This window comes from Peromyscus eremicus, chromosome 18 (assembly GCF_949786415.1).
Source record: "Peromyscus eremicus chromosome 18, PerEre_H2_v1, whole genome shotgun sequence".
Lineage (NCBI taxonomy): Eukaryota > Metazoa > Chordata > Mammalia > Rodentia > Cricetidae > Peromyscus > Peromyscus eremicus.
The window spans coordinates 922,571-940,032 of record NC_081434.1 but is presented as its reverse complement, the minus strand read 5'-3'; the positions used below and the strand labels follow the sequence as shown (position 1 = coordinate 940,032).

At 35.4% G+C, this 17,462-nt stretch overlaps 1 protein-coding gene across 1 annotated transcript; it reads right to left on the bottom strand.

Annotated features, from left to right (window-relative positions):
- Positions 1-1,942: 1,942 nt before the first annotated feature.
- On the bottom strand, positions 1,943-17,461 carry LOC131894948 (olfactory receptor 6C68). The gene is made up of 3 exons (XM_059245315.1): positions 17,348-17,461; positions 5,680-5,762; positions 1,943-2,934 (listed from the first exon to the last, which is right to left on the bottom strand). Exons 2-3 carry the CDS (start codon positions 5,705-5,707, stop codon positions 1,943-1,945), a joined length of 1,020 nt encoding a protein of 339 aa, XP_059101298.1. The 5' UTR covers positions 5,708-5,762; positions 17,348-17,461.
- Between the last annotated feature and the right edge of the window lies 1 nt (position 17,462).

Genomic DNA, 17,462 nt, shown 5'->3' with positions numbered 1-17,462 from the left:
CACCATCTCACAGAAAACTCCCTGACCCTTTGGATTTTACACTTTTTCCAGCCTCTTTTTCACAATGTTTCCTGGTCCTTAGGTGTGGGAGTGTTTTGTAGATTTATCCATTTGGACTGGGCTTCACAAATATTGCTCTAGCTAAGACTTCAAGTATTGAAAAGAAATGGCAAGAAAGGACACAGTTTTCTTGTTACTGATGTTACTGTGTTTAGAGATTTTCTACATGTAGCATGTTAGTTAAAGGTTTATCATATATAGCCTTTACCATGTTGAGATATGTTCCCTCTACCCCAGGCTCCAAAAGTTTTTGTCATGAAGGTATGCTGATTTTTGTGCATAGCCCTTTCTGAATATATTGAGATAATCATATGATTTCTGACTTTAAATTCATTTATATGACTTAGTGCTAACAGAATGTGCATGGATGTAGGGGCATCTATTGGAGCATGAGTAGCCTTTCAGGGATCACATCCCTGAAAAATCCTGACTCTTTCCTAATACCACCAGTTGCCAATAGCTTCCCAACTCAGGCAGAGACTTCTGGACCACTTCTGCCTTCCATGCTGTGACTTCTGTCTGGCTTGATCTTGTGCAGGTCTAGTGCATGCAGCCACAGACATTGTCAGTTAATCTGTGCAACTGCCCTGATATGTCAAGAAACACTGTTTTGTTATAACCATCCACTGAATTGTAATCTTTCTATATGCTCTTCAATGATGATCCTTGAACTTTGGGATAAGGAAGCATGATGTAGATGCCCCATTTAGGATTGAACATTTTGTAGTCTGGCATGTTGGCCAATTGCGGGTGTCTGTTATTCATCATCTACCACAGAAGAAGATTCTCAGATGAGGACTGTGTGACAAACCTATCTATGGGTATAACTATAAATCTTTAGGAATCAGTTTAATACTATATCTTTAGTAGTTGGTTTAATACTAGGTCTATTTAGCAGAATAGTAATTGATTTTCTCAGGGTTTATGACCTACCCAGACTCATTAACAGTACTGGGCATGAGTTCCATTTTGTGGAATGGTCTTAAATCCAGCTAGAAAATGGTTGGTTATTCACATAACATTCATGCCACTGCTACACTAGTGGTTATATCTTTTCAAGTTGCTGTAGTTTTCAAGGTTCACAGCTGGATAAGAAGGATGATTATGTTTGTCCCCAAATATACAAAACACCTTCCTGAACTATGACAGCTAGCCAAAAGGCTTGAAAATTCCAGGTGAGCACCAGTTTGATTTTTTCATGTTCTGTGACTCAGGTATGTGGTATGTTCAGCAATAGGATGTTACTTATGGAGGGCAGCCCAAAAAACTGACAGTAGTCTGTAATGTGTGGAGGTCAATGAGACCTCAGCAACCAACAAAGACAAAAGAGGTATTCCATACCTGCCATTGGGTTGTTTATTTGTTAGCCTGTGGTGTGTAGGAGGAACATTGTTGCCCCATTATAGAGTGATTCTATTTAAGTTCTTTTTATATATGTGTACATATGTATTTTAAGAAGCTTCTAAATAATAGGTTGCCATTTTTTCTTTCCAGAAGACTTTTAGTGTTAATTATGGCTTCCCAATTTCCCTCTTCTGTCTTGTTGCTCCATCTCCTACCACACTTAACCTTTATTTTTTCCCTAATTCTCCCTTCATACCATGTGAATTGTATCTCTTCTTTCTTAAAAGCCCATGGCCCCCATGGCCCTTTATCAGTTTCATGATTTCTATAGATATTCTACCACCAACAGAAACACCACATCAAAAAAACAAAAACAAAAACAAAAACAACCAACCAACCAACCAACCAAACAAACAAACAAAAAACCAAAACCATAAGAGGTCACATGATTGCCTGTAGTCCAAGAAAGTACAAAGCTTGTTATTTATAATGAAAAATAATGAGAGAGGACACTTTGATTTGTCAGCTTGGGCATACTTCACTTCTTTAAAAGAAATGCAATTTTCTTGAGTAGGTCATGAGAAGCTTGTTTGACTTGCTTATTTCTCAGAGTATATATGAAAGGATTCAGCATGGGCGATATGGAAGAAATGAGCACCGACACACCTTTATTGATGGTTACCTCATCTTTTGCAGATGGTTTGATATAGATGAAGATGCAGCTGCCATAGGTGATGGAAACCACAATCATGTGTGAAGAACAGGTTGAAAAGGCTTTTCTCTTTTGTTGAGCAGAAGGGAATTTTAGAATTGTCCTTATGATGTACACATAGGAAAAGACTACACATATAAGAGTGATGATGAAGGTCAATACTGCGGAGAATATTACCATCTGCTCAATTAGCCATGTGTCTGAGCATGATATTTTCAGAATAGGATTTGCATCACATCCAAAATGATCAATAATATTAGAGTCACAGAATTCCAGATGAAGACCTAAACTAAGTGGTGGGAGGATAATCAGGAATGCTGCCATCCAACAAGAAATAACCATTGTTCTGCACAACTTGTTGTTCATGATGGTCATATAATGCAAAGGTTTACAGATGGCCACATAGCGATCATATGACATGGTAGCCAGAAGAAAAAATTCAGCTACCCCAAAGAGATCTGTAAAAAATAATTGAGTTGCACATGCATTGTAAGTAATTGTTCTATCTCCAGTTGAAATACTGTATAAGAATCTTGGGACACAGGCACTTGTAAATGAGATTTCTAGGAAAGAGAAATTTTGGAGGAAGAAATACATGGGAGTTTTAAGGTTGGGATCCACTGTGGTGAGGGTAATGATGGTTAAGTTACCAGTTACACTCAGTAGGTAGGTGATAAATAGAAAAATAAAAAGCAAGATCTGCAACTGAGGGTCGTCCGTGAGTCCCAGGAGGATGAATGTTGTAATTGATGTGTGGTTTCTCATTATCCACACCAGGAATTTTCCAAACCTAAATGCTAATGTCAGGGAGACTTGGCCTGTAGAATTCAATGACAAAAATCAACAATGATGAGCATTTTCATAAATATTTATTCAATTCATCTAATGTCTATGTGCTACTTTTATTAATGTGAAGAATTTGAGAGTGAGAAGATATATACTTACACATATGCTTATTGTATTATTATAATAATACAATACTGCTACTATATATATTTGTGGTTTTTGTTAGGCATACAAGTGAGTGCCTATTTATAAAACGTATTATGGAGAAAATTAAAACAAAGATGCAAAATATCCTTACCACAAAACTGCATTCCTCCCTTCTTTATTTCAGATCTACATTCTATATCAGTTATTTAGTTCTCACATTGTTACTATCCAGCTTCTAATCTTATTCACTTACAATGTGCCCTTGCATGTCTTCCTGTGATTTAACTCATTATAAACAATTAAACAAATATAATGTTTTGCTATACACCAAGCTGTATTCTAGCTGTACCATATATGTATTACCTTTCAACAACCTGCAAAGTGTGGATGTATCTTATCTCTAGGTTATTTATTTATTTTTAAATTTATATATGTGTTCATTTGTGTGTGTGTGTGTGTGTGTGTGTGTGTGTGTGTGTATGCACATGCTATAGTATATGTATATGGAGGTCAGAGGACAACTTTTGGTACTTGAGTCTCTACTTCTACCATGTGAGCCCAAAGTATTAAAGTCAGGATTTTAGGCTTGGAGACAAGAACCTTTAACCCACTGATTCTATTGTTTAGGTTTTAAAATTGAGCATAGATTTTTTTCATACAATGTATTCTGTTTACAGTTTTCCATCCCCAACTCCTCCCAGATCCTTCTCATTTCCTCACCCACCCAAATCACACACTTTCTCTTCCTCCCCCTCTCTCTCAATAGAAACAAACATCTAAAATGATGATTATTCATAATAATAAACAGTAATAATAATAACATAATAAGATAAAATAAAAAAATCCAGAATAGGATAAAACAAACAAGAAAAAAAGCAAACAGAAAAAAAGAGACAAAGAGAAAAGTACAATAAACGTATACAGGCATCTTATTGGCCCTATATTTGCTTGAAAATGGGAAATCTGAGGCACCAATAGGTAAAGTATGTGCCCACTCTTTCCTAGATCAGTGGCAAGCCAGTCTTCAGAGTCTTAGTTACTGTCCTCTCATTATTGGAATATACTTGACTGAAGGCTTCATTTTCAAAAACACAGTTTTGTATTGGTCATCAAGACAAGGGAAGAGTTAGTCTGATTTGTTGTCTAAACCAAAATGGTTGAGAAATAAAGGGAGGCACAGTTAGAAGTCATCTTGGTACAACTGGTGTAATAGAATAGTTATGGACAAAACCTACATGCCCACTTCTGTGCAATTATTTGTTTATTTCATGTTTAACAATAGGGCTGAGAGAGATTAAAATGCCAAATATAACTGATTTTCCTGTTTCAATCCTTAGACTGTTTAGTAATTTGATTCCTCTATGTTGTTTTATTATGGTTTTGGAACATTTCCATCAGAGAGTTATTTTAAAAATATAGTGGCATATTCACCTGAATCATAGTAACTAACATATTTATGGGCCTTGGTGGAACATTTTTAGCTACATGTAATATGTGTCATATCTATCACTTCAAGGACCATTTATTTCTTTTAGGAACCTTCAAAAGTTTGTATGAGTTTTCACAGAATCTCAATGCACTGCAGTCTATAGAACATTAGAGATTATTCCTCCATCTAACTGCATTGCTGAATCTATTAACTTCAGAAAGTCTTGATTCATGTACTTGTAGACCTTTGAATAATGTCTTTCTACTTTTCTTTTCTTTTTCTTTTGGTCTGAGTGAGCACTGCCTTCAGCTACTACTGGCCCCACCTATACTGAGCAATCACCCCAGCAAAATACATAAATAAATAAAATAATAAAACATAAATATAAAAAAAGTGTGATAGAGAGCTTATATCTACTTGATAAATTCATGGTCATCAGAAGGTGACTGCAGCTCACATTCTGAGAACCTCTCACTGGGCTTCCTCTCATATATATATATAATATTTATAATATATATATATAACACTTTTGTATATTATATAGGCATTCATTGTCTAGCCTCAAGCTTGCTATCCTCTTGTCACTACATCCCAAGTGATGGGGATTACAGTCCCCACATCAGGCCACATCTTCCTCTTTTCACAGTCTCAACTCACCACCCAGCTCCTTGGGTATTGAATTCAGCTTTGCTTAGGTATCAAGACTACCTTTAAGTTTTAGTCATAAATATATGACTTTTCCTGAATTCAGAACTGAACAAATATTTAAATTAATGATCTCATAATATTCATCTTGATTAAATGATGTTTTGAATATATTTTCTAGACACCAAAAATGCATAATAAAAATCTAAGTAAACTGTTATTTCACTGAGATATTGGGTTGATATATTTAATTTTAAAAGTTAAAAAAATATGGATATATGTCTGTTTTTGAGGGATTTTATTTTGCATCTTTCAAATCAGGCATGGTCATAATTTCTAGGGTCATCATTCCAGCAAAAATTTCATAAATGATTCTAGGTTTGTTCCATGAAATGCTAAGGCAAGTATTCAACATTGATTGTCTAAGTCTACAACTTTATTAAAGGGAAAAAACATACCACTATATTTCCCCACTCATCTTTTCCTGCAAGTGTGTATACAAAACATACAAGTATACATATAAACATAAGTAGAGTAAAAACATATTCATACTTACCCTTCGGCTGGAGGTCATTGCATGACATCTGTTGTCAGTTTATCTGTCCGTGCTGACAGCGAGGTCCAGGTTGAATAGTGACACTGTGTCAGAGATGTAAACGCTAAGTGTTCTCAGGGAAACACACTCATCCTGAAAAGGCCCTGATGTACCTGAGCCCCTGGCACAGACTTTTTCCGTGACAGAGCATCTGACATTTAAGCTTGTTCTTGCTTCCTTGTTAGATACAATACACTAATGCACAGCATAAATTGCTGGTTTGGTGACAGGCAGTTGATTAATTAAGGATAGTTGAGTTTCTGGATATATTTAGCACTACAGACTGTTTCTATTATTTTATATATTCCACCCATAATAGAAGACAGTGGAATCCTTGGAGCATCATGTTTAAAAGTCACTTAGGAATCAAGATAATAATTTTTTGGCAATCAGCTCTTCACAGGCAACAACAGGGAAAAGCCCAGGGGATGAGAACATCTAACTACATTAGACACACTGTTGGTGCTGGATAGCAGGAGTCAAACAATACTACTTAAAGTTTTCCTGTATTGTCCATGATAATGAAACTGGCATAAGTTCACTTTATCTTTACAAAGTAACTCATGGACACTATGGAAATTCTATAATCAAAGGAAAAAAATACAGAACAAAACAGTGATAAACTCAACAATCAAGTGAGGAAACCTGAAAAACCTGTTGGATATCATTCTGTGTGACAGAATTTATATTTTATTATCACATTTGTAATGCCCATTGTCAGTTTAGACACTTGTAAGCATTGCTTCTTTGCACACTGTCTCAAGGTTTTATGTGACCATTTTTTGCATGTTGGTTACTAGTTACCATACCATTCATAAGGCGTTCTTAGTTTTAGGAGGAAACATTTCATGTTTGTGTGGTTGTTTTTATCAGATATGTTAACAAATATGTGAGGCCTCAATGTGGAAAAAAAGGAATTAGAGTGGGTATGATGTACTTTGGAAGAATCTTAATATGTTGCCTTGATACAAGATAGGATTTTTCTTTGTACTGGAAAGACATTTGAAAATGCACAAGGATAGAAGTTGGTAGTGTTAAGAACATATGGTTCTGCTTTCCTCATTCTAAATGACATCGCTGTTAGGTCTTGGGAGGGACTGTTAATAACAAGTAGAGATCTCTGAGACTCATGAGTGAACAAACCTCATTCACAACCACCACCATTGGACAGTTGAGAGGGTGAGGATGGATGAAACAGGAACAAAGAACACTTAGATATCTGGCACAATTCCAGATAAATATGTGTACACTATTTTATAATGGATGAAGTTCTGCCTTCTTTTGTATAACCCATCTACCATCACTTCCTTCCATTCTCTAAAACACAAGTCCTCATTTATTCAGCAAACATTTACTAAGAACTTAGTATGTACTTCAGGAAGTATTCAGGGTAGAAGTCTTACAGCAGTCAACAAAGCAGACAAAAATAATGGCTAGGCCTTATATCATAATTTTAGGAAGGTAGAAAATAAAGTAAATTTGTGAGTAATACCACTGTATTAATGGGTAATGGTTTCACCTGAAAACATCATAGTGTGAGAAAAATAATACTATTGCGAGGGACATTTTATATAGTACTCTAGAGGCAAGCTCTCACTGAGGAGATATCTAATACTGGAAACAAACACCAACTATCCCCCAGCAAAAACAACAATTCTCAAATTTGGCTTAAAAGTAAGGGGCTGCAGTATATTAGGAATATAATGGGGATGGGTAAGCTAGAGAGATGGCTGAGTGGTTAGGAGCACTGGCTGTTCTTTTAGAGGACCGGCAATTGATTCTTAGTACCTACATTATAGCTCACAACTGTCTGAAACTCCACTCCTAAGGATCTTATATCTCTTTCTGGCCCCTGTGGGAACTGTATGTACATGGTGCACAGACATATGTGCAAGTAGAACACTCACACACATAAAAAAAGAATATGGTATGGATCAGGCATAGTGGTGCATGGCTATAATCCCAGCACTCAGGAACCATAAAGGATAAGGCCAGCTTGGACTACATATCAAGATTTGGTCTCAAAAATAACTTTTGAATATGTAATTAATAATATTTAAGAAGAAACAAATCATGAAAAACAGATGTTTTTCATAGAAAACTACAAACTAACAACCTTTTATGTAAAATAACCCCAATTCCTAATGTTTTTCTAAGTTGAGCAAAAGAAATTTTTACTTAATGTTTAGGGAATAATAAATATGTAACACTGGAGAAAGAATAGAAAATATATCAAAAGTTTAACTAGAAGTAGTGGTGAATGCTTAGTGTTTGGGAGGCTGAGGCAGGAGGATCACAATTTTGAGGCTAGCTGAGACCTTGTATCCAAACCAACAAAATAAAGCAAAGAATTCAATGCAGATCATTTCAACCAATGAGTTCTCTGCCAACATTAATTTTGTAATAATTAAACTATTGAAATTTGCTTAATGCTTACAGGATGTATCATTTCTGAATCTTTATTAGTTGATATTCTGTTCATTTTAAGCCATGTTTTTCTTCTTTAAAAAATTATTTATTTCATTTTATATGTATGAGTGTTTTACCTGCATGTGTGTCTTTGTACCATGAGTGTGCAATGCCTACAGAGGCCAAAAGAGGATGTCAGAGTTACAGGTTGTTGTGAGCTTCCATGTGGGTTCTGCAGATTGAACCCAGGTCCTCTGCAAGAGCAGTTAAGTGCTCTCAACTGCCGAGCCATCTCTCTATTGCCAATCTGCACATTTTTAAAGGTGATCATTTTAATTTAGTAAAAAAAAGTCATTTGAAAATGTAAGACTCTGTGTTCATACAATAAATGTTTTTATAAACAATGTGCTAAATCCTGTGTTGATTAAAGTATGTTTAGGGGGATCTGATTTTGCAGACATTTTCTTTTGTGTAACTCTATTAACTTGTCAATCTGGACCAGTAGAAGAAATCGATAACCCGAACAATGAAAATGTTAAATTTAAAAAAGAAAAAAAAATCAAGTCACAAAACATTCAGGAAATCTGGGATACTATGAAAAGACCCAAACCTATGACTAAAAACTATAGAGGAAAGAGAAGAAAACCAGGCCAAAGGCCCAGAAAATATTTTCAACAAAATTATAAAAGCTGACTTCACCACTCTAAAGACAGAGATGCCTATCATGGCACAAGAAGCATACAGCATAGTATAAAAGGATGAAAAAAGGCATTCTTAGCAAATGTAGCCAAAAGCAAACAGGTGTAGCCACTTTATATGAGACAAAATAGACTTCAAACAAAACATAATCAGAAAGGCTAGGGAAAGACACTAAATACTATTAAGGAAAAAATTTACCAAGTGGATATTGCAATTCTAAACATCTGTGCACCTAACACAAGGCACCTAAGTTCGTAAACACCATTACAGCTGAAATCACATACTGATCCTCACGTGGTGATAGTGGATGGCTTCAATACCTCATTTTTATCAATAGATAGGTTGTCTGGACAAAAACTAAATGGAGAAATTCTAGAGTTAAAAGATGCCACAGATCAAAATGACCCAGTAGACATCTATAAACATTCCACTCAAACAATAAAGAATATACTTTCTTATCATCAGCTCATGGAACTTTTTCCAAAATTGACCATATACAAGTGGTCATGGACACAAAACAAGTCTCAACAATACAAGAAAATTGAAATTGTATCCTATGTTCTATTTGACCACCATGGATTAAAACTGGATATCAATAACAACAGAAACAGCAAAGGTATACAAACTCATGGAAATACTGAACAACTCAATACTGAATGAAAATTTAGTCAAGCCAGAAATCATGAGGAAGCTAAAAATATTTTATAATTAAATTCAAATAAAAACACGGCATACCCAAGCCTAAGAGACACAGTGAAGGAGTTCTAAGAGGCAAATTCATAGAACTAAGTGCCTCTATAAAAATTGGAGAGATCTCTTATTAGTATCCTAATAACACATTTGAAAACTCTAAAACAAGAAGTAATATCCAAAAGAGTAGATGGGAAGAAATAATCAAATTTAGGGTTGTTGAAGAATGGATAAAGAAAATGTGGTACATTTACACAATGGAGTATTATTCAGCAGTAAAAAATAATGACATCATGAAATTTTCAGGCAAATAAATGGAACTAGAAAAAAAATCCATCCTGAGTGAGGTAACCCAGACCCAGGAAGACAAACATGGTATGTACTCACTCATAAGTGGATATTAGATGTAAAGCAAATGATAACCAGGCTATAATCCACAGCCCCAGAGAAGCTAGGTAACAAGGAGGACCCTAAGAAGGATGCATGGATTGCCCTGGGAAGGGGAAATAGATGAGATCTCCTGGGTAAACTGGGGGTGGGAGGGTAAAGGGTAGGGAATGGGGGATGGGAACATGGGGAATTGGGATGGGGGAGGGATGGAGAGAGAGAGCAATGAAAGAGATATCTTGATAGAGGGGGCCATAATGGGGTTAGGGAGAAACATGGTGTCAGGGAAACTCCCAAGAATACACAAGGATGACTCCAGCTAAGACTCCTAGCAATAGTGGAGAGGGTGCCTGAACTGGCCTTCTCTTGTAATCAGATTGGTGACTACCCTAACTGTCATCATAGAACCTTCATCCAGTAATTGATGGGAGCAGATGCAGACATCCACAGTCAAGCACTGGGCTGGGCCCTGGGAGTCCAGTTGAAGAGAGGGAGGAGGGATTATATGAGCAAGCCTGGGGTAGGGAGAGATAAAAAGGAGATGGGAGGAGGGAATTGGAGGAGAGGAGTGAGGGGAAACTTGTTGGTATATAAAATAAATAAAAAAACTTAGGGTTGAGATGAATAAAACAAACAAACAAAACAATGAAATGAAGAGTTAGTTCTTTGAGAAAAATCAAGAACATTGACAAAATCCCAAGCTGAATTAGTCAAAAGATGGAGAAAGATATCCAAATTAATAAAATTAGAGATAAAAAGGGGACAGTATAGCAGACACCAAAGAAATCTTGAGAATCATAAGAACATACTTAAAGAAAATCTGTATTTTACCAAACTGGAAAACATAAAAGAAATGGATAAACTTTTTGATACATATGACTTTTCAAAGTGAAATCAAGATCATACAAGCAATTTAAACAAGCTCATAGCCACCAGTCAAAAAGGAGTAATAATTAAATAATCTCCCAACCAAAAAGAAAAAGAAAGAGCCCAGGGACAGATGGATTCAGCACACAATTCTAACATACCATCAAAGAATTAATGCTAATACTCCTCGGTTTATTTCCCAAACTGGAAACTGAAGGAGAATTTTCAAATTATTTTTATGAAACTACAATTACACTGATACCCCAAACACATAAAGACTAAGTAAAAAAATAACCTTTATGAATATAGATGCAAGAATTCTTAATTGTTTGCAAACTGAATTCAAGAATATATAAAAAGATTATCCACCATGATCAAGTTATCTTCATACCAGAGATGCAGGAATGGTTCAATATACACAAATCAGTAAATGAAATTCACCTCATAAACAGACTGAAAGACAAAAACCATAGGATCATCTCATTAGTTTTGAAAAACCTCTTTGACAAAAATCTAACATCCTTTCATGATAAAAGTCCTAGAGAGACTAGGGACGCAAGACACATATCTCAACATAATAAAGGGAATTGACAATAAGCCCACAGCCAATATCACCTCAAACAGAGAGAAACTTAAATGAATTACACTAAAATCAGGAACAAGAAAAGGATGTTCACTTTTTCTACACCCAGTCAGGACAATATCTGAATTCTTAGCTAGAATAATAAGACAACTGAAGGATATCAAGGATATACAAATAGGAAAGGAAGAATTCAAAGTATTTTTATTCATAGATCACCATCTTTTCATAAATAAGACATCCTAAATATTCTACCAGGAAACTTCTAGAGCTGATAAACACTTTCAACAAAGTAGCAGGATACAAAATTAAAATACAAAATCAGTAACTTTCCTATGTACAAATGGCAAATACACTGAGAATGAAATCAGGAAAAGAGCACCTTTCACAATAGCCTCAAAAATATCTCGGGATAGCTCTAACTGAGCAAATGAAAGATGTGTATAATGTTTTTTAAATGAAAATAGATTTTTATACAATATATTATTATTACAGTTTCCCCTTCCTCTACTCCCCTCAGTTCCTTCCCACCTCTCCTCTCATTCAGATCCACTCCCTTTCTGTCTCCTTTTAGAAAACAAACAGGCTTCTAAGGATAATAATAAAATGAAACAAAATATAAGAAGATAAAAACAAACATATCAGAATAGTATGAAGAACCAAAACCAAACTAAAACAAAAATTCATATGGTGGTAAGAGAGAACCACCTCTCACAAGCAGTCTTTAGCCCTTCACATATACACCACAGCACACACCCACATGCATACATATTCAGATTTTCTACCCACACACAATAAATATATAAAAGGTTAAAAAACAAAACCAAAGTTATATTTTAAGAATAAAAATGAGAGGAGTAGGATGATTTGGTAATTATTTATAATAGAACTAATATACAAGTGCATAGTCTTTCTGTGGGCTTTCACATAGGTTCAGGTAGGATGTCTGTTTTCATAGGGTCACTCACATGGACAAATGAGCAGATTCTCTCTCTCTCCCTCTCTCCCCCCTCTCTCTAACACACACACACACACACACACACACACACACACAATTTGTTAGAATCAATAAACAAACTCAATAAAGCATCAAGATATAAAATCAACGTACAAAAGCAAACACTTTGTAAAAAATCAAGTACGTGATCTCATTTACAATAATATTAATATAATAAAATGAATTTAAATAAGAAGATGAAAGATTTGTTGGTTAAACTTTTCATGAGTGAATTAGAAAAGAAATAGATGGACTTGACTTAATGTTTCAATGTCCATTTTATGCAATGTATTTTATAGATTAAGTGCAATTCCTGCCAAAATTTGAATAATATTTTTCATAGAAGGAAAAATGGTATAGACTGCCAAAGTTTTGTAAGATGAATTGCTAAATGGTCTTATTAATGAAAAACCTGGAGCCAGATATTTGGGTGAAAACTGAAAGATCAGAGAAAGATCACAGCCAACCTCGCCAACTCCTCAGTTGACCCTGTTTCCACAAATCCTCATACTGAAAGCCTCTGAGTCCTCACTGCTGAGGGTCTCATTTGAACTGCTGCTAAAAGCTTCTAGTTCCTGGTCCTCACACCTTATGTACCTTTCGGCTTCCTGCTATCACTTCCTGGAATTAAATGCATATGCCCTTCCCTAGCAAAGATATGAGATCTCAAGTCCTGGGATTAAAGGTGTGTGCCACCACTGCCTGGCTGTTTCCAGTGTGGCCTTGAACTCACAGAGATCCAAATGGATTTCTGCCTCCCAGTGATAGGATTAAGGGTGCGTGTCACCATTGTCTGGCCTCTATGTCTAATCTAGTGACTAGCTCTGTTCTCATCCCCAGATAAGTTTTATTTGTTAGAACACAAAATATGACTACAAAATTTGAATATTTAAATCAGTCTTGAGAAAGAATAACACAGTTGGGGATATTAGACTTCCTGATTTCAAAATATATGTGAAAGCTACTATAGTATGGTATTAGTATAGAGAGCAATATGTAAACCAATTGTATAGACTGGAGAACACATAAATAAGTTTATGAATGCACAGGAAACTGATCTTTCACAAGTTACCAAAAATCCACAATGAGAAGGGTTAGTTTCTATGATAAGTAGAATTGAGAAAACTGGATATTCACATTCAAAGAAATCAAATTGGATATTTACTGTAGGAAGAATTTTTGTTGGGACTGCTGGCCAGCTCCCAAATAACCACACAGAGACTTAATATTAATTATAAATATTTGGCCAATTGCTTAGGCTTGTTACTAACTAGCTCTTACAACTTAAATTAATCCATATTTCTTATCCAGGTTTTACCACATGGCTCATGGCTTGTAACTTCAGTTTCTATACATCCTGCTTCCTCTATACATCCTGCTTCCTCTGTGTCTTTAGACTCCACCCTCCTTCTTCCCAGTGTCTTCCAAGTCTGATTCTACTGCCCAGTCTCTTCCTGCCCAGCTATAGGCCAGTCAACTCTTTATTAAGCAATGAGAGTAATACATAAGTGTATGAAAGTTGTTCCACAGCAATTTACCTTACATTTTACACAAAAATAAAACTAATAAATATATATAAGCAGAATCAATAAATAATATAATCTATTAAAATTAGGTACAAAACAAGGGATGTATAAATGTGAAGAAAAGAGCATTGAGTCAGGGTGCAAAGCCTATCTCTATACAGTCCCTTTCTGTGGAAGCAAGTAAAATAGATTAAAGACTTAAACCTAGCACACAAACAGAAATTCCTAGGGAAAAATAGACACAGAAATCTTCATAAAATGAAGCGTCTAGTGTTTTGCTGGTTTTATATATAAGCTCAGCAAAAATAGACAATAGACAAAGCCACAAACTGAAAAGATTCTGTGTAGCGAAGGAAACAATAGTGAGTAAGTCAACTCATGGGATCAAGAAAATACTCATAAACATAGTAGGTGAGCAGTTAATTTACAAAATATTCAAGGGACCCTACCAATTTAAAAGGATAAAATATCTCAATTGATAAAGCAGGCAGTGGACCTGAATATACTCAGAGAGTCACTTTGCTTGGGGACAGTTTCTCAACGTCTCTTATCATTGGGAAAATGCAAACCAAATACACAGGGGGTACAGTGCTCAGGCCTGTAATCTCAGCTCTGAGGAGGCTGATGCTGAAGGATCATAAGCCAGTCTGAAGGTACAGTTCGACTTTGTCTCTGTGACAATAATGATAACAACAAACAACAACAATAACAACAAATACATGGCTAATGGGAAGGTTAAGTGGTTCCATCATTACAGAGAACAAGACAACAGTTCCTGAAAACACTGAAAACAGAATAACTATATGACCCAGAAATCCCACTTTGGATATATTTACAAAAAATGACCTTCACTAAGCATTTTTATATTCACATATTTTCATCATTTATACTGGAAGACATAAATTATCTAAATGTCTATCTGAAGATTAGTGAATAAAGAAATAATTTAAAAGAAAATGCATGAAATATATAAAATGTAATATTATTCAACTTTAAGTTATCAGGAAATCTTGACATATGCAACACACAAATGAATTTGGAAGACACTTCTAAACCAAAATATTAGGTCATAGAATGATAAATAATGTAGGAGTCACTGTAATCCAGCTCAGAACAGAGGGTAGAATGCTAATTGTCAGATGTGAGGAATTAGAGAAATTGGAAGTTTTTGGCCAATGATTGCATCATTTTAGTTATCAAGTTGAATAAATCCTAAAGATCTACAGCATAACAGTATCCTCACCGGGTGGTGGTGGTGCACACCTTTAATCCCAGCACTCTGGAGGCAGAGCCAGGTGGATCTTTGTGAGTTCGAGACCAGCCTGGGCTACAGAGTAAGTTCCAGGAAAGGCGCAAAACTACACAGAGAAACCCTGTCTTGGAAAAAGAAAAACAACAACAACAACAACAACAACAACAACAAAACCAAAAAAAAAACCCAAAACAAAAACAGTATCCTCATAGTTGGCAATAGTATGTGGTTCACTTAATGTTTTGTAAGTGTAGATTTCGTGCTAAACCTTCTTTTTAAATTACAGAACAAAGATAATTGGGAGAAAGGCAGTGGTTTGGAGCTGTTGGATTTTTTTTAATCAACTTGATTGTGATGATGGGTTCATGGATGATTATGTGCCTTAAAATGCAGCTTCTTATATATCAACTATGTCTCAATAGCTACCATCAAATTTAAAATTAAAAGCAAGAACTCTTTAAAAATGAGTTGGAGTCTGTAGGGAACTGTACCATTTATGTGCCAGAAGATAATCTTTTATGGAAAGAGGGAAACAAAAATTCTGGTATATTAAAAATATATATGAATCAAGAGAAGCATCCAGAATGCAAGAGCAAATGATGGTAGTGATTCATGATACTCGTGAATATTTTTTGCAGTTTCTGAAGTAAGCTTCTGCTTCCTAGACCTTGCAAGTCTTTCTTATATTTTAAATGCATTTAAACTTTTCTCTTAACATGTTTTACTTCTTTTTAATTACCATATTTTTGTATGAAACAGTGGGTTTTTACTATCACATTTTTATACGTGAATATAATGTACTTTGATCATATTTACTCCTCCCATTACTGTCTGTTCTCTCCCCCACCTGATGGTACATTTTCTCCTTCCAAATGGTCCTACCTCTATTTTAGTGTCTTACATCTAAAGTACATATATTCTGTATGTGAGTGAAAGTATATTTATCTGAATTTTGCTTATCTTCCTTAACATAATGATCCCCAGTAATATCCATTATCCTCCAAATAGCTTAATTTTATTCTTTATGTTTGAGTAAAGCTCCATTGTGTATATACACCACATTTTCTTTATCTATTCATCTGTTGATGGATTCCTCAATTGATTCTTATCTATTATGAATAGTATCACAATAAACATGTGTACATGTATCTCTTTGGGGTATGCTGACCTAATCCTTTAGATATATACCAAGAGATATACCAAAGAAGCAATGTTTTAAAAATTTCAAGAACAAAATTTATGTTCATAAAAGCAAGTTTTTGGGAAGTCTTATATAAAATCAACATCAAAAGACTTCTCTATTGTTGTGTATTTTATTTTCTTATAACTATAAAGTAAAAGAATGTACTAAATTTACTAAATTAAAAGCCATTTCAGTTTTCCTTTAAGTGCCATTCATATATTAGCACTTGCTATATACAGTAAATGAAAAACTCTAAAAATAATTACAATTTTTGCAAAAGGTTTATAATAGTTGTGGCATAATGTAGTAACGAGATGTGTTTAGGCAGCAGATTTCAAGGATGAATTAATTGAGTTGAGCATTACAGGATGAATGGGAACTTGCTAGGTGGACATGATGGGTAAGATATGTATGAAAAATTTCTGAAATAATTGCTTTTGAAAAGACACAGAGATATAAGAAGACTTTGTGGGAACAGGAGGCTCTATGGAAATAGACTTAGATGAGGAGACAGGTGGGAATACAGAGGATTCCTGTGGTTGTTATTCCTCCAGAGGAGGAATGTCTGTGAAGCAGAAGGGCTGTTGGAAGGGTCTCCTGGAAAAAGGTTTCTCCAACTCCAGAGCCTCGTATTAGACTAACCTGACTTCCTTCACAGTGTTATCTTGGGAGCGGAATTGTGTGACTAGTACCCTCAGACACCCTCTTGAAGGAGACCCTAGAGCAAATGTATCACTAAGCAGACAAAGGCTCACACAAGTAGAAGAAATGTAACCCAAAGCAGGTTAATTCCTCCAGGTTCTAGGGGTCCATTGGAGGTCAAGTTCATAGAAACCTGCCTTCATGACTTACACAATTCTCTGGCACCTTGCCCAGGGTACGGGACAATCTAGAGGGTGTTCTTTTCCCAAGTCAAGGATCTCTTCCATTCTGCTGTTTCCTAGTAACACCTGGTCTGAGAGAGTATCTGGGGTATGGAGTAGGAAGTAAGATATATATCTGTGTCTCAATTCCAGCACTTTCTACCAAGAGAACTTACTTATTTGAGGTTTCTTTAAGGATTCTATTAGGCTGAAGTTTAAGTTGAACACCTGAATGCTGGGAGGAGGAACAGTGAATGAGAGGAACCCTCCAGTTCCCCTCAGGGTTAGGGA